The sequence below is a fragment of the Bombus flavifrons genome, chromosome 9, assembly GCF_040668555.2.
Source record: "Bombus flavifrons isolate JBK064 chromosome 9, iyBomFlav1_principal, whole genome shotgun sequence".
Taxonomy (NCBI): Eukaryota; Metazoa; Arthropoda; class Insecta; order Hymenoptera; family Apidae; genus Bombus; species Bombus flavifrons.
The window spans coordinates 12,079,970-12,102,417 of NC_138450.1; the positions used below are offsets into that span (position 1 = coordinate 12,079,970).

Here is a 22,448-nt window from a genome sequence, read left to right on the forward strand (position 1 = left end):
GGTTAGGATTTTATCAAATCAAGAACGCTAAAAAAACATTTATTCCTCGCGTTTATTTTCATCTTATGGTAATTAATAATAAAATGTCATTTAATTTTCTAACTTTTGCAATGAAACTATTGATCTTATATAACATATTAGTATTTTAACAGATAATTAGTATTTTATATTTATATTAGTATTTAGTTATATTAGTATATTATTTTATATTAGTATTTTATCCAACTTTCCTTTCCGTTAAATGTTATATTTGTTCTTAAAACTATTATTGTAGATAATACAATTTTGTTTCATGAAATAGTAAATTGTTATCATTGAAAGAAAATTACATAAATTATAATATTAATGAGTTATGACTCATAATAAATACGCATATTATGTTGTTCTTTTTATAAATAAAAAATATCATCTACTTGACACGAGTCTATTTTAAAATGAAGTTAGATTCATATATTTAATAATTAGCATATCGCGTTTAATTTTTTATTGATAAACGAAGAAATGATAAAATCTTACGTGATATGATTTCATAAGATCATAGTCGAAATAAGACTTCTATTACATATTTTGATAGAAAAATGTGAGGTAAGATGTGTGCCCCTTCTTGCCCTTTATTGATAACTCTTTGAAGAGGTCTTTGCCACTGCCTTTAGTTACAAGTCTGCTTGCCGCGTGTTATATCACGTGAACTGAAGAAAGAAACATGTAACCTGTATAACTTTAATCTTAACGAGACTTTTGTACCGCGATCCAAAGCAAACAGAGTCATTCTAGTTATCTCCCTTACAAAAGGGACGTTCATGAATAAAAACGTGCCAGATTGCAATTGTCACTCTTCTAACTCGCACTTATGTTGCCAAAGATGATCATGTGTCCAAATATAATATAGCCTTTTGACAAAATTATGAAATGTAATTAACACGCGACGATAAAGTGATTATGCAGATAGAATCTCGAATCTCTTATCAGTGTAACACAAGGTCACGATCCCCCTTTTTTACAAGAGAAAAATTTATAAATATTTTATAATATTAATTGCGAAATGTTATGTACAATTAATAAAGAAGTAAAAACAATTGCGGTATGGTAATATAATATGCTAAGAAATACACAAAATTCTACATTTACTTTTAGTTTTACTTACACATGCACATGATTTGTTTTTTTTTATATTTGTCACGTTATTCTGATAAATGAGTGCGAAGCTATCAGTAATAAGTATTTTTATGCGATCTTTTTCCCCGTTTGACCCTTGCGTCGTATACTTCAAACTCATTTTTTAGTCAAACAAGCAGACAGGTTTTCCAATACTTGAAACTTCGATCTCGAATGTAAATAGCTGTCACCTGTCACGTTACGTTTACTTTTACTTACGTAAATTGGTCTTGTATGCATCTTTGCAGGAACTTAGTAACCAGCGGCAAAAATGAAGTAAATAAAGTAGAATGTTATATATGTAAACTCCATTGTTAATTTGTTTGGTTTTAGTTAATATAAATTGGTAGAAAACACCATCTTAATGATTCATTTTAATAAATTTTGATTAATTGTGGAATATTTCATATTATAACATTAATTTTTTCTTAAATTTAACTGGAAGGAAAGAACAATAATTGTCAGCTATTTCATATATTATAATTTGTTATACATAATATAGAATATATATAAATAACATATACTATATATATCATAAAATTATAAATATTATTAAATAATACAGATAGATTTATTTATGAAAATTTTTTCCTTTTCTTTGCTGTTTTTCACTTTCTTCTTCCAACTTCTGAAGCTCAAGCTCAAGCGCTCGTTGTTTTTTACGACTTATAGGTATTTTTGAAAGCCATGCTGTAATTACATATAATTAGAAAATGATAATATTTATAACAGCACACGAATACACACCCAAGAACGTGTCTTCTTCTTCGCGAAAAACAGGATCTTTCGAACTTAACGCGTTTATTAATTCCCCATGTGTCAATGGATGAGTTCTTAGTTGCACTATTCGCTTTGTAGTCATTACCTACTTTACAACAATTGTTGTAATAAGAAAGATTATAAAAAATTTAAGCGCAACAATTGCATAATAATAATAAATAATTCTTTCGCCAATACCTCATTAATAGACGCAAATACCGTGCCAATAGTAAAACCATCGCAAATTTTAGCCATTACAGATGTGTCGAATTGTCTATTAATTCCAGGATGCTATAAATATAATTATATATCTACATACATGTCCTTTTCGATAAAAAATTAACGTACATCGGAATTTATAAATTAATGAAAAAGTGATACTTTATATATTAAATCTTTCCATATGAGAGACATAGATCCATAATCTGGTCTGGGAATATAAATAATTTTATCATATGTTTGATATAAGAGTTTCTGATCTCCATCCCATGGTGAACTTGAAGTTCCAATAAGAATCACTCTATCTTCATTTGTAATACTTTTTACTAACTTAGGAAGATCTTTTTTTAGACGTTTTGGATCAGTTTTATCTGTCTTTGACACTTTTTTAACAAACGGCTTCTCTGCTCCTTCCATGAATATCACTGATGGTTGAAGCAAACGTGACACCTTCATGCGAAATAAATCTAGAATAAATATTCATTCTCTAATGTGTTTAATCATCTCTATCTTTCTTAGCGTACCTTTAATATTAAATGCATAAGCATAATTAATCCTGATTTGCCAGGATATTTCCCAGCAATGTTAGCTGGTGTAATATCAAATAAAGTGGCTCCAAGTTCTGTGCAAATTGCATTTACTAACATTTTTTTACCACTGCCATGTGGACCAGCTATTAACACTGATCTTATTAGTGGTGTAAGTTCTCTAAGAGTATTGTTTCCCAAGGGAAGTATACAATATTCAGCTATCAACTGTCTTATGTCTCCTATTAATACATTTAATACAAAAAGATTACTGAAGGGATTACTAAAAGAACTTAAATCAGAATGGGGAATATAATATGTGACTATAGATTTAAATTAATATAAAATACTTAACCAAGTGCTGGCAAAGGATCTTTTCTTTTTTCTCTTAAATTATAATTTATGAAAGACTTTTCCCCTTTGAAATTACAAAGTGGAATTTCTTTATGTAACTTAATAATTCCTTGAGTTAATAGTTCTTCAAATAAAGATTCTGTTGTTCTATCAGGTGTCAAATCCTTTTCTTTCCTCTTTTTATTTTTTTTTCCACTGCGGCGAATTCTTTTTTGAGTTTTTTTAACACGTTTGCCTTTAAGACCTCTATCTCTGTCTAATGCATATTGTAATGCTTCTATGTCATCTTTAAATATGATAAAATTGTAGCGTTATTATTGTTTTTATATTTTGGTTATTGTAATGGTATAATTTACCTCTAAGTGCTTGGTCAACTGTAATGCGTACTTCATTTTCTACTTCCTTGATTGTTTTATTTTCTATCATGTCTAAATATGGTAACTGTGCCATATTTACAGCTTCATCTTTATTCTTCCATGCTTCTTGATATTCTTGATTAGCATGTACCAGCTCTGACAAAAAGTTGGAAGGAACTGACTTGAAACCTTGCTCAGTTTCCTCTTCTGATTGTTCAACATCACTATCCTTCTTTGATTTTGATCTTTTAGATTTCTTGGATTCCTTTGATGATACTGCTGTTGATTTACTTATAGTGCTCTCAGTTCCCTGTATATATGGAATTACATTCTACTTCAATTTAGTTACATCAAAGAGTTATTGCTGATATAGAGCAAATTTGAAAATGCTGTACACGCACTACAAGTGTAAATACTAATTTTACCTGTCTGCTAAATATGATTCTAGATCCTCCACTCTCAGCAGATGGCAGGTCTGGAATTTTTCCTGTCTGTTGAAAATAAGTGTTTACCCAGTTTCGGACTTCACTCCTTATATTTTCTTCTATTATGGCGCTTTTTTCTTTACGAATTCTTTCTTTAGCTTCGACCACCAAATTTTCATATAACTCTTGATATTTAATTTGTTTTTCATATCTCTCTTCTTTAACTTTCTCAGCCTGCCTAGCATTTTCCGTAATTTCTTGACTCGGTTGAAGCATACCTTTAAAAATAGACAAATATAAATATACATACACGCTATTTATTATATATGTATCACTTATAATTTTAATAAAAAAAAAAAAATACCAATTAATAACATTTCTTCGAGACGTCGTTTCCGAATTTTGCATCTAGTCACGTATCCTCTCCAAACTTTTTGAATTTTTATTACAGCCGTCTTTTCGCACGATTCTTTTGTCTTTGCATCTGCTTTAATCGCAGATTTATTCTTTATTTGACGAATTTCTTTCATAAATTGAAATCTTAATCGGCCTTGTCTAGCGCGTTCGTGAGCCTAACATTTGCATAGATAATATTTAAACGTACATTAATATACAAATAGTATTATCATTTTTAATCTTATATAAATTCGTACCTGTATAAGTCTTATCGCTTCGGATTCAGTCATATTTTTTGGTGCAACTACTTCATCCAAAACACCTATACCTTTTAAAATACTTTCTATATATTTCCGTTTTCCTTTGATCTCTTGTAAACACTCACGTCTAAAATATCTTGGAATTTGAATTTCAACTTCTTGCGGAGTAACGCTTAATTTTATTAAAATATCATCGAAATAACTATACTCTGAAAGATCTATTTCGACTAATTCATGTTTTAATTCTAAAATTCTACCAAGACATGAGACTAACAATTGTTTCATTAATATTCGTTTTTGCGGTTGAATTATTTGATCGTAACACAATTCTAATTTATTATAGATAAGAATATATCTTACGTATAATTCCGAAACCGTATTATGAGCTTTTTTACGATCCTTTTGCAACTTAGCGTTTTGCAAATTTGTATCGATTTGAAGGAGTTCCTCCATATCAGTCTGCGCGCTTTTCCAAAGCTCGTTATATATCATACTTGACATAATCGAAATATCTTTCCTTTTCTATTTAAAAATAAAATTACAGAAAAATAAATCGAATAATAATGTGAACAAACACTTTGCTTTATTCGTCTTTCAGGATTGTTAGAAATCGTTGGTATCGTAGCAACCATCAATTAAACTAGCATGTAATACGTACAATTCTTTTAAAAATGCTTATTTAAAAAAGGTTTTATATTTAAATACATATTTGTTATAAGTACATCTAACTTAATTTTTTTACAAGTGTTAGCATAATATGTTTAATTATTTGTATAATCATTTTACAACTGTTTGAAATAGCTATGTTAAGTAAAACATGCGCTTATTTGAAGCAAATAAATATACAATTTTGCGACACATATAATGCAAAGATCTGGAACATGTTTACATCCTATAGAAACTCCTGTACAATCTAGTACAAGATAATTTTTATTAGATTTACAAGAAAAACAAATTTATACAAATATATTTCAATTCAAATTGTGTTTTTGAGTGCAACATAAAAGAGGGAGTTCGACTCAACCGGCTATTTTTGTAACTCGTAACATGCTTCAGAGCATTCCGGTTGCCTGTTTCAAAACGTCATCTTAAGTGATCATTTGTTCACGAAAATAATTTCTGTAAATACGGTTCATCACCGATTAAAGGTGGTGATGAGAAGAAAGCAATTGCAGTAATGGCGTCGGCATTGGAGCAATTTGTAAATAATGTGCGGACGCTCTCAAAACAAGGTACGACAGATGTTCAAACCTTCCTTATATTCTTATGAACCTAACCTCCAAGAATAATCCTAAAGGTTTATTAGAACGTTCTGCGTTACTCTATAATGATCCTTTCCTAGAAAAATAAGATTCGAGTTCACAATATTTTCTCATTGTGGTATTGAATAACTCATCCATTTAATTTTATTCGGATCGTATATAAATCTGATTTCTATATTAAGTATATCTATGACTAAATCTTAAATATGTATATCAACATTTTTCTTTACAGCACCATATAAACCTTTTTCTTAAATTGTTTAATATCAAGTGTATATAAAAAATATATGCATTTGTTAAATCAATATTCTATTGTAAATAAAATTATAATATTTTTTGAAGTAATATTTTTGTAATATTTTTTGAATTGTTAAATAATATTATTCAATTGCCTTATGTTTCTTAGGTAATTTTAGAGAGCTGTCAGAAATAATAACTAAAAGCACAGATGTTCTAATAAAAAATGGACAACATTTAGATAATGTTTTGGAAACCCTAAATCTGCAGGAACATTCATTAGGTATTTTGGCAGTATTATGTGTAAAATTTTCACTGCCTAATCCTAATGGTGCAAACAATGCTGATGCTTATAAACCACTATTTAATCAGGTTCAGGAATTTATCATTGGTTGTAATGGAGAACAAGTTAGATTTGCTTCTGACATATGTAAGTTTCTAACCTTTTTTCTTTTGTATTGGGAACCATTAAAATTATAATGAAACTATTTTTATAATTGATTTCTATCATTTACATTGTAGATGCAGAATTATGCCATTTATTTACTCAAACATTAGTTGAACTGCAAATACCATTGCGTGGTATTGAACTATTATGCCGTGCAATACGTAAAATACAACTATTCGATAGCCAGCTTACTTCAATACATGCTGATCTTTGTCAACTATGTCTTCTCTCTAAGTGTTTCAAACCAGCACTTGAATTTCTCGATATAGATATTACTGGTATCAGCCAAGAGGAAGGACAATTTGATTCAAAATACTTTTTACTTTATTATTATTATGGTGGTATGATATATACAGCATTAAAGAATTATGATAGAGCATTGTACTTTTTTGAAGTGTGTGTAACCACACCTGCCATGGCAGTTAGTTACATTATGTTAGAAGCCTACAAGAAATATATTCTGGTCTCTTTAATTTTGCATGGGAAAGTTTTGAATCTACCTAGGTATACGAGTCAAGTAGTTAATAGGTACATGAAACCACTGGGTCAACAGTATCAAGAATTGGCTACAGCTTATCAAATGAATAGTTGTGAAGAGGTGCAGAATATTATCACCAAATATCAACAACTGTTTACAAGAGACCATAATATGGGACTGGTGAAACAAGTGCTCAGCTATTTATACAAGAAGAACATACAAAGATTGACAAAAACTTTTTTGACTCTTAGCTTAAGTGATGTGGCTAGTAGAGTTCAATTATCTGGACCTGCCGATGCAGAAAAATATATATTAAACATGGTAAATGCACTTATTATTTATTTATATATTTATTTTATACAATATATATTTATTTTATACAATATATATTTATTATTTATATAAATAATTGTGTGTATAAATAAATGTGTGTATATGTGTATAGATGTTACATAAAGATGTTTTATATTTATAATCATAGATAGAAGATGGTGAAATTTTTGCAACAATCAATCAAAAAGATGGTATGGTAGTGTTTCATGATGATCCAGAAAAATACAATTCACCACAGATGTTGGCAAAATTAGAAAAAGAAATGGCAGCATGTATGGAATTGGACAAACGAGTTCTTGAAATGGAAGAAGAAGTTGTTCTTACACCACAATATGTTCGAAAAGCTTGTGGACAAAATGATCAAGATGATCAAACACCTGGACCTGCTCCAACAAATGTAACAAATGTGCAAGGCCAATCTAAACATAGCACCTATTCCATGTAACATATACACGTCGTTGTGCGTTATCTTTATTAAAAAAGAGGAAAAAACGAAGTGAATCTTGTTGAAAACGAAGACTTGAACATTTTGAAGCCTGTTTTGGATGAAGATAAATATCCGAAATTTGGCGAAACATAATCTATTTTGTACAAAATAAAAAGAACATTGCTATGTATCATTATACCCTTTCTGAATCTCTGTAAAAGTGAAGATTGATTGCTAAGTTGTAAGCTATGAAGTGTCTGCAAGGAGTTGTGAACTCAAACATTCTTAATTTTCTAAGCCTTTTACAATTAATTTTTGTACAAAATATACTATGCATAAAGAACGAAATTTAAAACTCTTTCCTAAGGAATTACTTAACATCTAAAGCAGGCTTTATATGCAAACAATATGCAACAAAAACAAAAAAGATTGTACATGTTGTAGTTACAATATTGTGATACACAGCTACAAAATTACCACATTTTCAACATAAACTACATTTGATTCATGTATGGGCATTTTCATGGGAATTCATAAAAAACTTCATCAGTACTGATAATGCAACAATGACTCATGTACATACATTTCTCACAAAAAGGGAAATGATGAAATACAAGTGTACTTATCATTTTCGAAAAAAAATATCGCTCAATGCACAACTGTGCCAGGTAAGTACACTACGCTTTTCAGCTCAGTAAAAATCAGTTGTCAATATATATAGGGAATTTAATATACAAGATATACATGTATTATTGCGATTATTTTATTTTGAATTTAAAAAAAAATATTTGGGACAAATGATCTAGATTATTATGGAAAATATTTCAGAATATTAATTATATTTTGTGCTAAACATTCTGGAATGTACGGATGTTTCTTTTTGAAACTAATGTTTGTAATATCACTATCTTTTTGTTAAATGATAGCTAAATATCCACAACCAGTTTATGGTGTATATTTATTTTTTATAGTTTTAAGCGCTTCTTTTTTTACATATAATAATATGATTAAGACTTTATGATAATAATTTTTTTATTTCCGCAAAAACCAGTTGAAATATCTCTTCTTTACTTTCCAATCCATCAATGAATGTTATTGTCTTACAAAAATCATTGTCCTTCATTAATTCGTCTTTATGCTTTAAATATTCTGGCCAAACAATTTTTTCGAAATAGCCAGGAACATCTGGTGGATCGTATACTCTTCCTTTCCTTCTTTCCCAACATTCTTCTTTTGTTAATGTTATGAAATATTTACGATCACATAAATCTGAAATAACCTTACATTTGAAAAGTAAAAACCCATCTAATATTAATATATTTTTATTAACTGTTTCGGAAGAACTATTTTCTGTAGGTGACGATTTGATCAATTGTAAAACATCTGAACGCATTTTGTTCATATCCATACTGGTTATTACTTCCCAGTTTAAATGATTAAGTTCATCAATTTTTACATGACGTGGATCGTTTTTCGGTAAGAAATAGTTGTCTTGGTATATCACTACTGAATTTTTTAACTCATTATGAAGTCGATTAGTTAAAGAAGTCTTTCCACTGCATGTTGCACCCGAAATACCAAGCACAAACCATTTCTTTGAAGACATTTTGAGTTTTCTCTAGTAATAATAATTTTACTTAAAATCTAGAATAGGTTAACTCATACTAGCCACATACTAGGAACATACATATAAACAATGGCGGTCTAGTTACATAAGTTACATTAACTTTATTACTTAATCAATAATAAAATACACACAAGTGTGTCAATGTTTCTCAACACAATGTAGTTAGCAATATACAATATAATATTTTCATTTACATAAACTTTTTTATGTATATGTTATGAATCATGAAGTTTACTTGATTTATTACTCGAAAAATATGGTTTAACGTGATAAATAGTAAACAATACTAATCCACCAATGAAGCATAAGCCAGACACTGCAGGAATTATTAATGCAATATTGTGAGAACCAAAAAACGATCGTATTCTATTATCATCTATGAATGGTAAACCAATAATCCATATAGTGTAATAGAGAAATAAAGAGGAAGTTAAAATTAATATCACTTTACCCCTTTTACGATCGCTATTAAACATTTTACATTTAACAATTTACAGTAGATTAAATATTTATCATATAAACGTGCAAAAAATAATATTGCTTTACAGATGAAATACAATTAAATGTCTTTATATATTGGTGACTACCATAATACCATGTATACTAAGTAAAGTTCATTAATTGAAATTCGTTTACCTAATATATAATTTAAGAAATATAAAATTATCATTACTGATCCACGTATTCTTTTTCAAATTTCTTAAAATCTTCTTCAGTAAATGCAGTGGCTTCAGGTTCCTTAGGTTTCTTTTCCTTTGGAATATATCTCTTTCTCAAAGCTCTGCTTAATAACTGATATAAAATTTTTTGATTAATAAAATTTATTTCATGAGTAATTAAAAAATTTATGGAACTATACCTTATTTGTTGTATTTGGATCAATACGATTAGTGCTAAGCAATAAAAGCCTCTGTACATTTTCATCTGTAGGATCTACTTTTGCAGCTAATTTTTTTTGAGTTTCGTAAACAGTTACTTTGCTTGATCGACCAAGGATTGTTCCGAGATCTTAAAAAATATTTACTTTTCATTAGCTGATAAACGATAGATTAATCTTTTATTTCGAAGGTTATAAATACCTGTTTTATCGTTTTTAGAAAATATCCTGTGTTTTGGGGGGATCAGATCCAGCGAACCTTTATATTTTATGTGTTTTCTTTTCTTTTTTTCTATAAAATAAATATTTTGTGTAGTATTAAATATGTATTTATAACCTATACAAGTTAAAATGCTGGATAATGAATATATACCTTGCTTTACACTTTTTTCGTAACCCAACAATTCAAGTCCTTTTCGTACAAGCGAATTTGACATTTTTGTAAAATTTTAAATCAATTTTTTTTATGTATCATATGAAAATACCAAGTGTTAAATATCATTGTACACATACAGTTACAATTTACAATAGAATCGAAAGAAATGAACTATAAGTATGCCATCTGTACAGAAAATATATTTGATAAGTGTATAAAATGCAGAACTTTTTATTTCATCGTTTTATGTTATTAATTAATATTATTTTTTAAAATCTTATATTTTATTAATTTGTGTACTTTTCGAAATGTAGATCATACTTTTTATTACTTTGTACATATAATTATTAAATATAATTTTGTTTTTAGACAATAATAACTTTTAAACATATAATTTGGAAATTTTTTTGTTATTTGTTCATTATAAATTGATGTAATTTATGAATCTTTTGGCAATAAACCGTGGATTCAAAAAGCTAAAGATCTCCTTCGAATAAAAAGATCGTAACACATTTGTATTAAATTTTAAAAAACGTTGATCGTATAGATAAATAATAAATGATGATTATAAAATAAAAATTTATTTTATACAACTTAAAATAATGTAACATGTTTATTGCAACAGGTTGTAAATGCAGCTATTGTAATAGATAAAATAAATAATATAATACTAATGCTCTATAACTTGCTAATGCTTTATTCCTTTCAAACTGCTATTACTATATTTTCTGTATTTAGTTGCACCTATACATAGAATTTTACTATCTGCGTTGTTTATCAAAGGATTTGTACTATATTAAGTCTGATCATAGTCTGAGTTAGTTGTCAAACATATTCGAATGTCAGCTGTACATATGTAATCGATTACTAATGCTAAAAAATTAATTTTCTAATTTCTGGATTTGTAAAGAAATTAGCAATAAAAAAGTTTACTTTTTAAACGTCAAAATGCACGACGCTTATGAAGAAACCTTAATATTAAATATTTCTGTTCAAATAGAATCTATGGCTGCGTACGGTAGGAACCATATAACCTTAAAACTAAAAATTTCTAACCCTAAATATATAATTTTATGTGGATATATTTAGCATTTTTTGGATATAAAATTATTTTTTATTGCATCTTTATAAAATGTATATTTTGTTATTTATTTTGAATATATATTTAATTATAACATTTTTTTATATTTATATGCAAGCGTAGTGAATAATAGCAAAGTGTTTCAGATGACAATTTACTGATTGGAACAAGAGAGGGTCATCTTCTTATGTATAATGTACCATCTGTATTAGATGACAATCACAAATTAGAATTGTTACGTCATAGTAAAAACTTCAATAAAAAGCGTATCACTCAGATAGATGTTGTACCAGAATATAACTTGCTTATAATTTTAACAGGTATTTTTATTTTGATTTTTTTAATCAAAAATGGTATACCTAATTTATTGTATCTTTTTGTAGATAATATAGTATGTATTCATGATTTAAACTCTCCAAACTTTCAACAACTTTATCAATTACAAAAGACTCGCGGTGCCACATTATTTGCTTTAGATATAAAACCAAATCAAATTGTAAATGGTGAAAATCAAACAGTTGTGCACTTATGTGTTGCTGTGAAACGTAAGCTACAATTATATAATTCAAGAGGAAAAAAATTTGAGACATTTAATGGTTTTGAATTAACTGTGCCAGATATTCCACGTGAATTATGTTGGTATGTGTTCTATGTTAGATACAAAATAATTTATGTATTCTGATAGGATAACAAAATATCTTAATTCTATCAAAGGTGTGGTGAAACATTAATTTTGGGTTTTCGTGGATTATCATACACAACTTTGAATTTAAATGGAAAAACCAAAGAATTATTTCCAACTGGAAAATCTCCTGAACCAAGTGTTACAAAATTGTCTGATAATTCCTTTGTACTAGGAAAAGACTCTCAATCATTTGTTATGGATACCAGAGGAGAGCTGATTCAACATAATCCAGTAAAATGGTCTGATACACCAAGTGCATTAGGTATAGAATATATATAATTGTGTTAAAAACATTTATGTAATTCTTTCTTGAATTGCGTATAATAATATAAAAATTGAATTATTTTAGCTTGGGATGATCCTTATTTACTTGGAATTGTTCATGACAGATTAGAAGTATATACTATAGAGGGTTGTCTGCATATTCAAACAATAAAAGATCTAAACAAAGCTAGGCTTATATACAGATGCAAACAAGGGAAAGTTTTTGTAGCATCAATTAGTCATGTTTGGTGTGTGAGAGCAGTTGATGTAACACATCAAATTAGAACATTACTAGAGCAAACTCAGTTTCAGTTAGCGATAAAATTAACTGTATGTTGATAGTAGCTTTAATTATTTGATTTATTCTAATTTAATGAAATTTTAAAATAAAGTTTTTCGTTATTTTAGAGCTTATCCGATATAACAGAAGAAGAAAAACATAAACAAATATATAAAATTCAAACATTGTATGCTCATCATCTGTTTCGTAACAAAAGATTTCAAGAAGCAATGGATCAGTTCTTAAAAATAGGAACAGATCCTTATGAAGTGATAATGTTATTTCCTGATTTAGTTACACCATCTAGCAGTAATCCTGAAGTCAGTGATCCAACTTTGCCTAAGCTCCAAGACCATGATTTAGAAAAAGGTCTACGTGCATTAATAATTTTTCTTACTGAAGTTAGATATAAGTTAATGGGCGGTAATGCAAAATCCAAGGATAAGGATAACAATGAGGAAAAATCTGTAGTGAATGGAAAAAAGAATATGACAGCAGTAGCTACAGAACAATTATTAAAGATTATAGACACAACTCTGTTAAAATGTTATCTACAGGTAATTTAGAATTTCTAGCTTATAATAAGTAGTGTCTAATGTCAGTTAATTTGTGTTTATGAAATGTTTTTACAGACTACTGATGCATTGGTAGCACCATTACTCAGATTAAATCATTGCCATTTAGCAGAAGCTGAAAAAACTTTATTAATGCATCAAAAATATCCTGAACTTATTATATTATATCAAACCAAGGGACAACATAGAAAAGCATTGGAGCTTCTGGAAAAGCATGCAAAAGAGAATGATTCTAGTCTAAAGGGCACTGCAAGAACGATACAATATTTGCAGCAACTTGGTAAAGATCATATGGATTTAATTTTGAAGTTTGCTGGTTGGGTTTTGAATGAAGATCCAGAACAAGGACTTCGAATTTTCATGGAAGATATGCAGGTAATGCATATCATATAATGCTCTTCAATTCTTTTGTAAATTATATTTATAATTCCAGCAAGTTGAACTATTACCAAGACCAAAGGTATTGGACTATCTTCTATGTCATCACAAAGATTTAGTGATAACATATTTGGAATATGTAGTACATGTTTGGGAAGATACTAATCCTTTGTTCCATAATGTTTTAATACATCAATACAAAGAAAAATGTTTAGCGTGTATGAGTGAAAATGCTACACCAGCCGAAAAACAAACAGCCCAACATATAAGACAGAAATTGCAACAGTTTTTAGAAAAATCTACGCATTATACTCCTGAAACGATATTAGTACATTTTCCATTTGATAATTTGTTCGAGGAGCGTGCGATTATTCTTGGAAGACTTGGACGTCATCAGCAAGCTATTTCAATATATATTAGTCTTCTTAATGATATAGCAAAAGCAACTGAGTATTGTTATAACGTATATACTAGATATCAAAGTATGTGTTAACTGAAGCATTAAAACTATCTATTTACAAAAACGTGCAATTACTTTTTTATTTCTAGATCAAGAAATTGTAGATAAACAAAAACAATCCGATGGAGCTGATGAAGTCTATGTAATGCTTATTCAACAATTGTTGAAACCCGACGATAAAGGAGTTTTAATCACAGGTAAAATTTCGACGTGTGCAATATTATGTCCATTTTAAGATAACAGTTAATAGTTAATATAATAATATATATAATATATTGAATATTATAAGAAACACATTATAGGATGTATCCCAGAAATGCAAAGAACAGCAGAGCCTGATTTGGAAATGGCACTTGAGCTGCTTGAGAAGCATGCATCAAAGATAAATCCACTAAAGGCATTAGAGCTTCTGCCTGATACAGTTCCTATAGGTAGAATCAAATACTTTTTAGAAGTCAGTTTGCAGGAAAAGTTAAACACTGCAAGAAGGATACAAGTATTAAAAGGATTACTTTACGCTGAACTCTTGCAAGTACAAGAGCAGCGTATGCATTATGAATCACAGAGCGTTCTTATGACGGAATTCAATATATGTCCAGTGTGTAAAAAGAGATTCGGCAATCAGAGGTCGGTATTTAAATACTATATAGAATAATATTGACTGTGATTGTCATACAAAGAAATTACTATATCAATTATTTTTCAGTGCGTTTGCGAGATATCCGAATGGCGATATTGTACATTATTCGTGTCAAGATCGTAAGGCATAAGCTATATCTAGTTAAAAAATGTATTTATATTAATTATTAAGTGATGTAAAATGTACATTGTGACGTCCTTCTGCTTATAATATGTATATAAATGTATACATTTTCCATTTACCTTTCTATTTATATTTGCTGTGATCTGCTTTTAAACTTATTTTTTATTGTAATACCATTTAATATTTTTATCTTTAAGAAGAAATTTCAAAAAATTAATTTAATTACATTATATATACATACATGTTATTTTCAGGACACAATTATAAACAATTAAAGAAATATTATTTTTCAACTTTTCAATTTCAAACGTTTGAAAAATATCAAATAGAGATGTTCTAATAATTAATTTTGAATTAGGGAATGATGAAACGTAACGAAAGAACGAATGCGATTATTTATACTGTATATGTATGTTTTGCTCTTTTTTTTAGAACTTCCTCCTATATTTAATATTTCTTGAATATTCAAAACAAATTTTCTCTCGTAATTGAATGGTTGTCATATAAATTTTCGTAATAATGTGTAACGGAGAGGATGGGGCGTGCCCGGTCCAGAATATGGGTAAACGGGACTAGTGATGTCATAAGCTATCTTGTATTCCTACGCCGGCTGTTACAAGGCAGGTACGGTACCGATACAAGTGCACTTGTAAACGTTTTAATCATATAAATTTGTGCAATAAAAGGTCAAATGTACTTACTTTCTTAGTTACTCTCACGATAAAATCATATTATAGATATTAAGCAAAAAATTGCTATTCATACATTTTTAAACGATATAAATATATAATGAAGTAACTACATTAATAAAACTTAATAGGAATATTTTCTTATTTCGTAAATTACTAACGCATAATTTTATAAAGACTATAATTATAAGAAGTAAATTTGTTTCCAAGACAATTATTTAACAAGTATTCTATTGGTTATAAAATGTATGTTATCCAAAAACAATACATAAGAAGAAGACAATGCACAAGGAAAACGATTATTTATTTATTCCATAACTAAATGATCAATACACTTATATTAATAAAAAAAAAAAAAAAAAATGTACATCTTTAGCATTTTTGAAAATGATTTACAATATTCATTCCGATGTAACATTGTTAGCCGATAATTAAACGAATGCTTCAAAAATCATTTCAATTGTTCATAGAACTACCAGAATAATTCAAATGAATAATTCGTAATTTTTCATAAAAGTTCTACAGATTCAAAATAGTATATTTTTGGGGGGATTTTCTATGATTTGTTATGAAGTACATGGATAATTTTATTTTTCCGTTACATTGTACCTTTCATTTTCATTTCTTTATCGTTAAAAATATCTTCCTACGAAAATTATACATCGGTTTGCTGCAGACATTCATAATGTTACGCGTGCTTCTTATTGGTGGATGAGAACTGGGACTAGCTACGCTGGCGTAGGTCGACGCCGTATGCGCTCAGTCAGTTGCGCGCCGGTCGAGTGTGTGGATGGATTTGTGTGGATCGTTATCGGTGGTTTTTGGTGTACATCGGCAGGTTTTTATGCGAGTACTGGGATAAAACGTTGTCGCAGGGTATCCTCACGAGAAGGTATGTACACCATTTCCTCTGGTTTCAGTTCGAAAACACGAAAGCGATCAAGTTTTACGATCGGTTGTCTCGTGACGGCTCGGACTTTACAGATAAAAATGGCGTGTGCCGCCTTAGCTTCCCCGATTTCTCCTTACTTTTGAATCGTTACACACCATTTCGTTACACGTATCTTTTGACAGCGCTCGAACGACACTCATATTCAAATGGTACGTGAGATCGTTTGTCATTTATCATAATCGCTTCACTTTTTACAATTTCTTCGGTCAAGTGCTGCATTGATTCTAGTAATAACGAACCTGTGCCCACTGTGCTATTAAATAAGCTATTTCGTTTCACCTCCCAGATGTAAGAGCATTCATAATCTTCTTACTTTTATGTATAGCTCTAAAATTGTATGCAATTAAGATACAAAACTTTTATCAAAGAAATGAAAATGAAAGATACATAATGTAAGAAGAAGTAAGATTATCTATGTATCTTATAACAAATCATAGAAAATCCCTTAAAAATGCATCATTATCAATCTAAATTTCTATGAAAAATGATGGGTTGGTCATTTGAATTATTATGGTAGTTCTAGGAACAATTCGCTTGATTGTACGACGAATATTTCTGTTAATACCATGAATACCCGTTATTTCTTTTGAAGTAAGATCATTGTGCTTTCGGGTTCGCATTTATAGCTTCTTTAATTTCCGCTACATGGTGTCCCCTGAATGGTTTTGTTCACCTGTCAAGACGCCCTATCTGCCGGTGACCTAATTTTGCTCTTCACTGAAAATCTGTCAAGCATTGTACCATCGTTCGCCGGAATATCAGACTACTTGTTTGCCGTATAAAATCGAACGCCGTTTTCATCGCTGACCTAAAAAATATACGCGCGGTATTTTGCAAATAAGTAACGCGAAATATTCAAGATTTTAAAGATACGTGTTCGAATAAATTTTACGCTCTGTAGTTCTTATGGTTCGTCATTGTATCCTACGTTTAAAAATAATTCCTTGGAAAAGTTAACCGAAGATAATCTAATCATTTAGAAGTGCGTATTCGGGGCTGTTTTATCTTGATAACACAGTAAAATGGACATTTGACGACGATCGTGTTTATACTTCGTTTCAAAATAACTTTTCGAAAATGTCATGCGTGCGAAAAGTGTAGACGTATAAAATTCAAAAATATCCATACCTGTGATATAGATGCCGGTGAATAATTTTTATTTATATTTACTAGGAACTCGTACCAACATTAATAAAAATGATCCAATCACGCGGCATAGTTATTTAATTGGTGACGGTGTTATAAATTGCCAGTTCGTTCGGTATAAATGATTTCGTCATGATACCGAATTCGGTGCTGAGTCATTGTCAAAAACCTTCCAATCGTTCGTAAAATATTATAATAAATTTTTACACGGCAAAATATTAGAACAAGAAATTATTATATCGATTCTAACCGCATATATCTATACATACCGTTTTTATGTTTATGACATTCGAGACTGGCATAGTCGATACATATCTCGAATCGAATATCTCGAAACTTTTAACCTCCAGTTAAAACGGTTTCACAATTATAAATGATAAGTTAACATCCACAAAAGATTATATATTACATAAAATATTAGTAACGTGGAAATAATGGTAATAATTGTTTGATAAATCTAATTTTTGATTTAGTAATAGCTCTTGGTTCTCTGTAGTGTTGTGTTTACAGTTACGTCACCGTTGCCGGGCTTGGGCGTGTGCGCGTCTTCGGCATAAATTAATAAATTAGTGTCGTGCCGATCGCTTCTTCCGGATTACGTTTTCGGCGACATCTACCTGTTTCATTCAAACCGGAACAATGCTCGTGCGTTAAAACGTTACGTTGCGCAAATGATATATAATTGCACGGAGGTAGACACTTATCTTATTATTATAAATAAATTTATACAAAATTCGATACTTTTTGTTGACAGAATTTTGTGAAATAAATCTTTAAGTGATCCTACATACTATACACCACTTATGGTTATCTTCTTATGAATCAGTCTAACGACTAAATATATTAGAAATTTTTATAAATATATTAAAGATATTGTACATATTATATATATAATATTATATTATTATAGTATAGTATAGTGTATATATACAGCATTCTCTCGTTTCCGGTATTTGCTACAGTTCCCGTACTTGGTAACGTGATCCGGTAATTGTTTGAAGCAGTGTAAACATTTTTTGCTAGTGGTTCTTAGAAAATTTTTACCTTGCATCAAGAGTGGTCTCTTGACAAAGTCGTTGGTAATCATTGTATAATCATTGGTAATCATAATTACTTAACCATGTTTTCATTCGTTCAATGCCCTGCAGAATTTAGGGAATTTTTTTAGAAAGTGGAAAGGCTGCATTGTGATCATTGGTATTGACTCATGAAATAGTCGTTAGTTTTAATAGGCGTCTCTTAAATGTGATGGTTCAGAAGCGAACATTGATGCATTTTCAAAGAAGTTGTATGTAAATTATGTTAGCGCATGATGTCATCAGTCGATATAGTATATATGTACTTGTGAATATGGTCATTTATGATCAACACTAGGACACTCTTGCACAATTGAATTGATATTATTAATGAAATTTTACAAGTTATAAATTACTGATGTTAACAACATTAATATCCGAGTGCAAAGTATGTATTTGTTAAGACTAGATGGATCTAGTTTAAGCACCGGGTTAATTGTCGAATATGAATTCTATTAATAAACGATGCAAATTTAATGGTACTGCTTCGGAAAATTGCATTTCTGTTAAATTCAGTTAGGCCAAATTTATACTGCTTCGCTGTAGACGAACAGTGTAAATTCGTTTTTATCGTCAATTTAAATATAAATATTATTTTTAGATACTAAGATAAACATATTTGCAGATACTATAGGCATATTACATTGTCGTGTTCCTGGAGGACAGATTACATTGCTTCCTTCTAAAAATACCCAAGGGACGTTTTCAACTTTTCTGCCCTGATTGGCGTATCCATACGTTTATCATGCGCCATAGGGAAACGATATTGCGGCGTAACATTTAATAAGTGCGGGAGCACATACATATACATGTACTAAGGACATTGCACCGCGCTCATCAATTTTCCAGCTTCCTTTCAGCGTGTACCTTTCTATAGACGTATTACCTAAGTCCTTGTATAATTACGATCATATCGTTATTTAACGATGGATCGAAACTGAATTTTTAGATTCGCGAAACTGTCACATTTTCTAAAACTCAGAATGCTTATTTTTTTTCTTTTTTCTCGTGAGGAGAAATTTTGTCAGGAACTAAAATCTTAAGAAATTTTTGTCAGAAAATCGAATTGTTTTTGAAGGCAAACTGCAACATAATTAAATGTTTATGTTTTACTGTTTCGCAACAGAAATTATGAAATTATACGTGAACTCGATTTCATTATTACTAATAAAAATAACATAAACTAAAATAAATTCGTAGGTTTTGAGGAGTTTCCAGTGTTTCGTCTCTAACTTTTATCTGATTAATTATCTAATTTTATTTGTAGTTCAGATTTTAAGATCGTTTCACTGTTATGCAATGCGTATTTTCTCACGCAGGAAACTAACTGTACACGACGAGATGGAGATAGTTCATGAATGGAATATTCCAAATTCCCGAGTTTCTTGTGCCACTTACTGGTACAGAGTGGATATTTACATTACATATACGTATTATATTATGTTACCTATAGGTCAGTAGGAAATCATATAGCGCACAAAAAGTATAAAATATTTTGTAATCCTTTGTTTCATGTATTATTCATCAACGTTAAAGCATACTTATTATCTTGAGGTGATTCTTAAATTACACGGTTCGTTTCTTTGAATAGGTTTCGTAGAAAGCTTGTAAAACGGCAATGGGCACGAAATTTATTTAAATTCGATAACATCTGCAATATCCGAGCAACAGAATTGCATTGTTGATTTTTTCTTTTTCCCCTTTTTAAAATGCCGTAAATTCACTCTTTTTATGCTTTGCGTATTCAGTTGATTTACATTTTCATTGTGTATTGTAATAGAATGTTGAAATTTTCTTGACTGTAATGGTAAATAGAATTAATTTTTTCGAAAAAGTAAAGCCGTATAACGTAATCGTTTCTTTTTAAACGCATGATGTGGATTCGTAGATCGTAAATTGGCACAGAATCTCTAATTAAATAATTCTACAAATTAATCACGTTTTTCTTCTCTATTTACGTAGTTACATATTCGTAGTTTTTTCGTTGTATCTTAAATTAATCTTCTTATCTTTTACTTTTATCCCTTTATTTATTTTTCTCGCTATTTCCTAAATTGCCATTTTTATTATTTAATGTATGTTTATTTATCTTTCTAGAATATTTTCCTATGGAGCTTACGATAAACGATATTGTAATATGTTGGCAAAAATAATTGTACAATATAGATTTAAATTATGTAAATTATGTAATATTATAGACAAATATTAACTGGATCTTTAACGCAATTGTGTGCTCGATAACGTCCCCACTCTCTTATTGCTTTTGTTTTTCTTTATCTAAAGAAACTAGTTCTCGAGATGCGTCGCCGATCCAGCTACGTTGAAGTTTTTATCGCGCGATCGGCTAATTAACCGATGTTCGATTTCTTAATTGAAACGGGTGTAAAACGACGGGAAAGTTTTTGTAACAGGAAACATTGCTTTCTGGCACGACGATTGGCAAAATATATTTCCACTTTTTCCTCTCGAATCGCGCGCCGTTATCTACAGTAGCTATGTATCATCGAACCTACGATATTTTCTCTATTTCGTTGTTCTCTCGATTCGTCGCATCGTTCTAGCGATGAATCACGGCCAGTGTATTTATAAGCGGGAGGATTTTTCATTTTGCGGGGACAGAATTAAACGAAGACGTCGATCTATTTCGAAAGTTGTTCTTCGTTTGATTAGCTACTCTTTTATCGACGAATTTCGCCGCTAAACTATTTATAGTCTCGCTTGAACGGATCTAGCGTTTTGACACGAGAGAAAGCAAAATTAGGAAATGAGCATTAGACGCGCTTTCATATTATTTGTCCAAATTATTTACAATTCGAAAGAATCTTCTCTCGCAATCCATCCTGATTGTCTTATTTCTTAAATTCAAATATTTCCAAGTTATACCAAGTCAACCGATCATCGATCTAACGACAATATTATTGAAATATTTCCTACTCAACGAAACTTCTGCAATCTATGATGCACGTATGATCCTAATTAAAAAATTATTTCTAAGCTATCCGATACAAACGTATTCGACGTTCTCTCTAGTTTCTCAAGTTTCTCGAGCTCGATGAATTTCGCTTTCTAACGTTTGCTAGCCGAAAGCGATCACCTTGAGTCCGACGTGCAAATTTTCGGCCGCGGCTTTAAGTGGTAAACGATGCGTTGTAGCACGCTGTTCAAGTAAATGACGGAGGTAACCAAGTCGGCCGACAGCGGATTAACGTAAATGCGGACGTGACGTAGTTTCGTCCACAGCGGTGGACTACTAGTCGTGCTCTATGCACCAGCTTCCATAGCCTTAATCGAGGCATTTTTTCGGCCTTCGTGCACCGTTCCATTTATTTTCTCATCCGCCGAAAATACGTGGCCAGCCACGAGCAAGGGAACGAGTTGTTAAATTAATTTTAGAACAAATAATTTTTGACAAGAACAACTCGAAAATTTCACCACGTCTAAGAATATAATAGCGGTAGTTAAGGGTACCGAATAGCTGAAGCGTTTTTGTAAATAGCGCATCATAGAGCGAAGATGTTTATTTTTACTATGAGATCGTTTGCACGGAACAGTCGGTATAACTGTATTTATTGATCTCTCGAGC

At 30.1% G+C, this 22,448-nt stretch overlaps 7 protein-coding genes across 12 annotated transcripts in view; 3 read left to right on the top strand and 4 right to left on the bottom strand.

Moving 5' to 3' along the window:
• Window positions 1-1,472: 1,472 nt before the first annotated feature.
• Window positions 1,473-4,952, bottom strand: LOC138183161 (dynein regulatory complex protein 11). Its single transcript, XM_069119766.1, has 10 exons — window positions 4,449-4,952; window positions 4,160-4,367; window positions 3,796-4,073; window positions 3,371-3,680; window positions 3,016-3,300; window positions 2,658-2,902; window positions 2,296-2,583; window positions 2,113-2,205; window positions 1,903-2,020; window positions 1,473-1,845 (listed from the first exon to the last, which is right to left on the bottom strand). Exons 1-10 carry the CDS (start codon window positions 4,950-4,952, stop codon window positions 1,727-1,729), a joined length of 2,448 nt encoding a protein of 815 aa, XP_068975867.1. The 3' UTR covers window positions 1,473-1,726.
• A 547-nt stretch (window positions 4,953-5,499) lies between these two features.
• CSN3 (COP9 signalosome subunit 3) lies at window positions 5,500-7,658 on the top strand. Its single transcript, XM_069119496.1, has 4 exons — window positions 5,500-5,683; window positions 6,120-6,380; window positions 6,473-7,197; window positions 7,358-7,658. The coding sequence occupies exons 1-4, from the start codon at window positions 5,629-5,631 to the stop codon at window positions 7,652-7,654; spliced, it is 1,338 nt and encodes a 445-aa protein (XP_068975597.1). The 5' UTR covers window positions 5,500-5,628; the 3' UTR covers window positions 7,655-7,658.
• A 919-nt stretch (window positions 7,659-8,577) lies between these two features.
• Nrk1 (nicotinamide riboside kinase) lies at window positions 8,578-9,255 on the bottom strand. Its single transcript, XM_069119497.1, has one exon. It carries the CDS (start codon window positions 9,240-9,242, stop codon window positions 8,652-8,654), a length of 591 nt encoding a protein of 196 aa, XP_068975598.1. The 5' UTR covers window positions 9,243-9,255; the 3' UTR covers window positions 8,578-8,651.
• Window positions 9,256-9,351: 96 nt separating this feature from the next.
• Window positions 9,352-9,750, bottom strand: LOC138182997 (uncharacterized). Its single transcript, XM_069119499.1, has one exon. The coding sequence runs from the start codon at window positions 9,737-9,739 to the stop codon at window positions 9,479-9,481; it is 261 nt and encodes an 86-aa protein (XP_068975600.1). The 5' UTR covers window positions 9,740-9,750; the 3' UTR covers window positions 9,352-9,478.
• A 134-nt stretch (window positions 9,751-9,884) lies between these two features.
• Window positions 9,885-10,691, bottom strand: LOC138182996 (active regulator of SIRT1). Its single transcript, XM_069119498.1, has 4 exons — window positions 10,514-10,691; window positions 10,343-10,432; window positions 10,123-10,271; window positions 9,885-10,055 (listed from the first exon to the last, which is right to left on the bottom strand). Exons 1-4 carry the CDS (start codon window positions 10,575-10,577, stop codon window positions 9,933-9,935), a joined length of 426 nt encoding a protein of 141 aa, XP_068975599.1. The 5' UTR covers window positions 10,578-10,691; the 3' UTR covers window positions 9,885-9,932.
• Window positions 10,692-11,307: 616 nt separating this feature from the next.
• On the top strand, window positions 11,308-15,698 carry Vps39 (vacuolar protein sorting 39). The gene is made up of 11 exons (XM_069119495.1): window positions 11,308-11,534; window positions 11,744-11,917; window positions 11,981-12,236; window positions 12,312-12,544; window positions 12,632-12,876; window positions 12,955-13,383; window positions 13,459-13,776; window positions 13,835-14,261; window positions 14,329-14,436; window positions 14,542-14,866; window positions 14,946-15,698. Exons 1-11 carry the CDS (start codon window positions 11,465-11,467, stop codon window positions 15,007-15,009), a joined length of 2,649 nt encoding a protein of 882 aa, XP_068975596.1. The 5' UTR covers window positions 11,308-11,464; the 3' UTR covers window positions 15,010-15,698.
• Window positions 15,699-16,444: 746 nt separating this feature from the next.
• The window catches only part of beta-Spec (spectrin beta chain), a 38,656-nt gene continuing 32,652 nt past the window's right edge, over window positions 16,445-22,448 (top strand). For all 6 annotated transcript variants that reach the window (XM_069120281.1, XM_069120283.1, XM_069120285.1 and 3 more), the window contains exon 1: window positions 16,445-16,583. The gene's annotated coding sequence lies outside the window, so the exon portion shown is untranslated. The remainder of the gene's footprint in view (window positions 16,584-22,448) is intronic.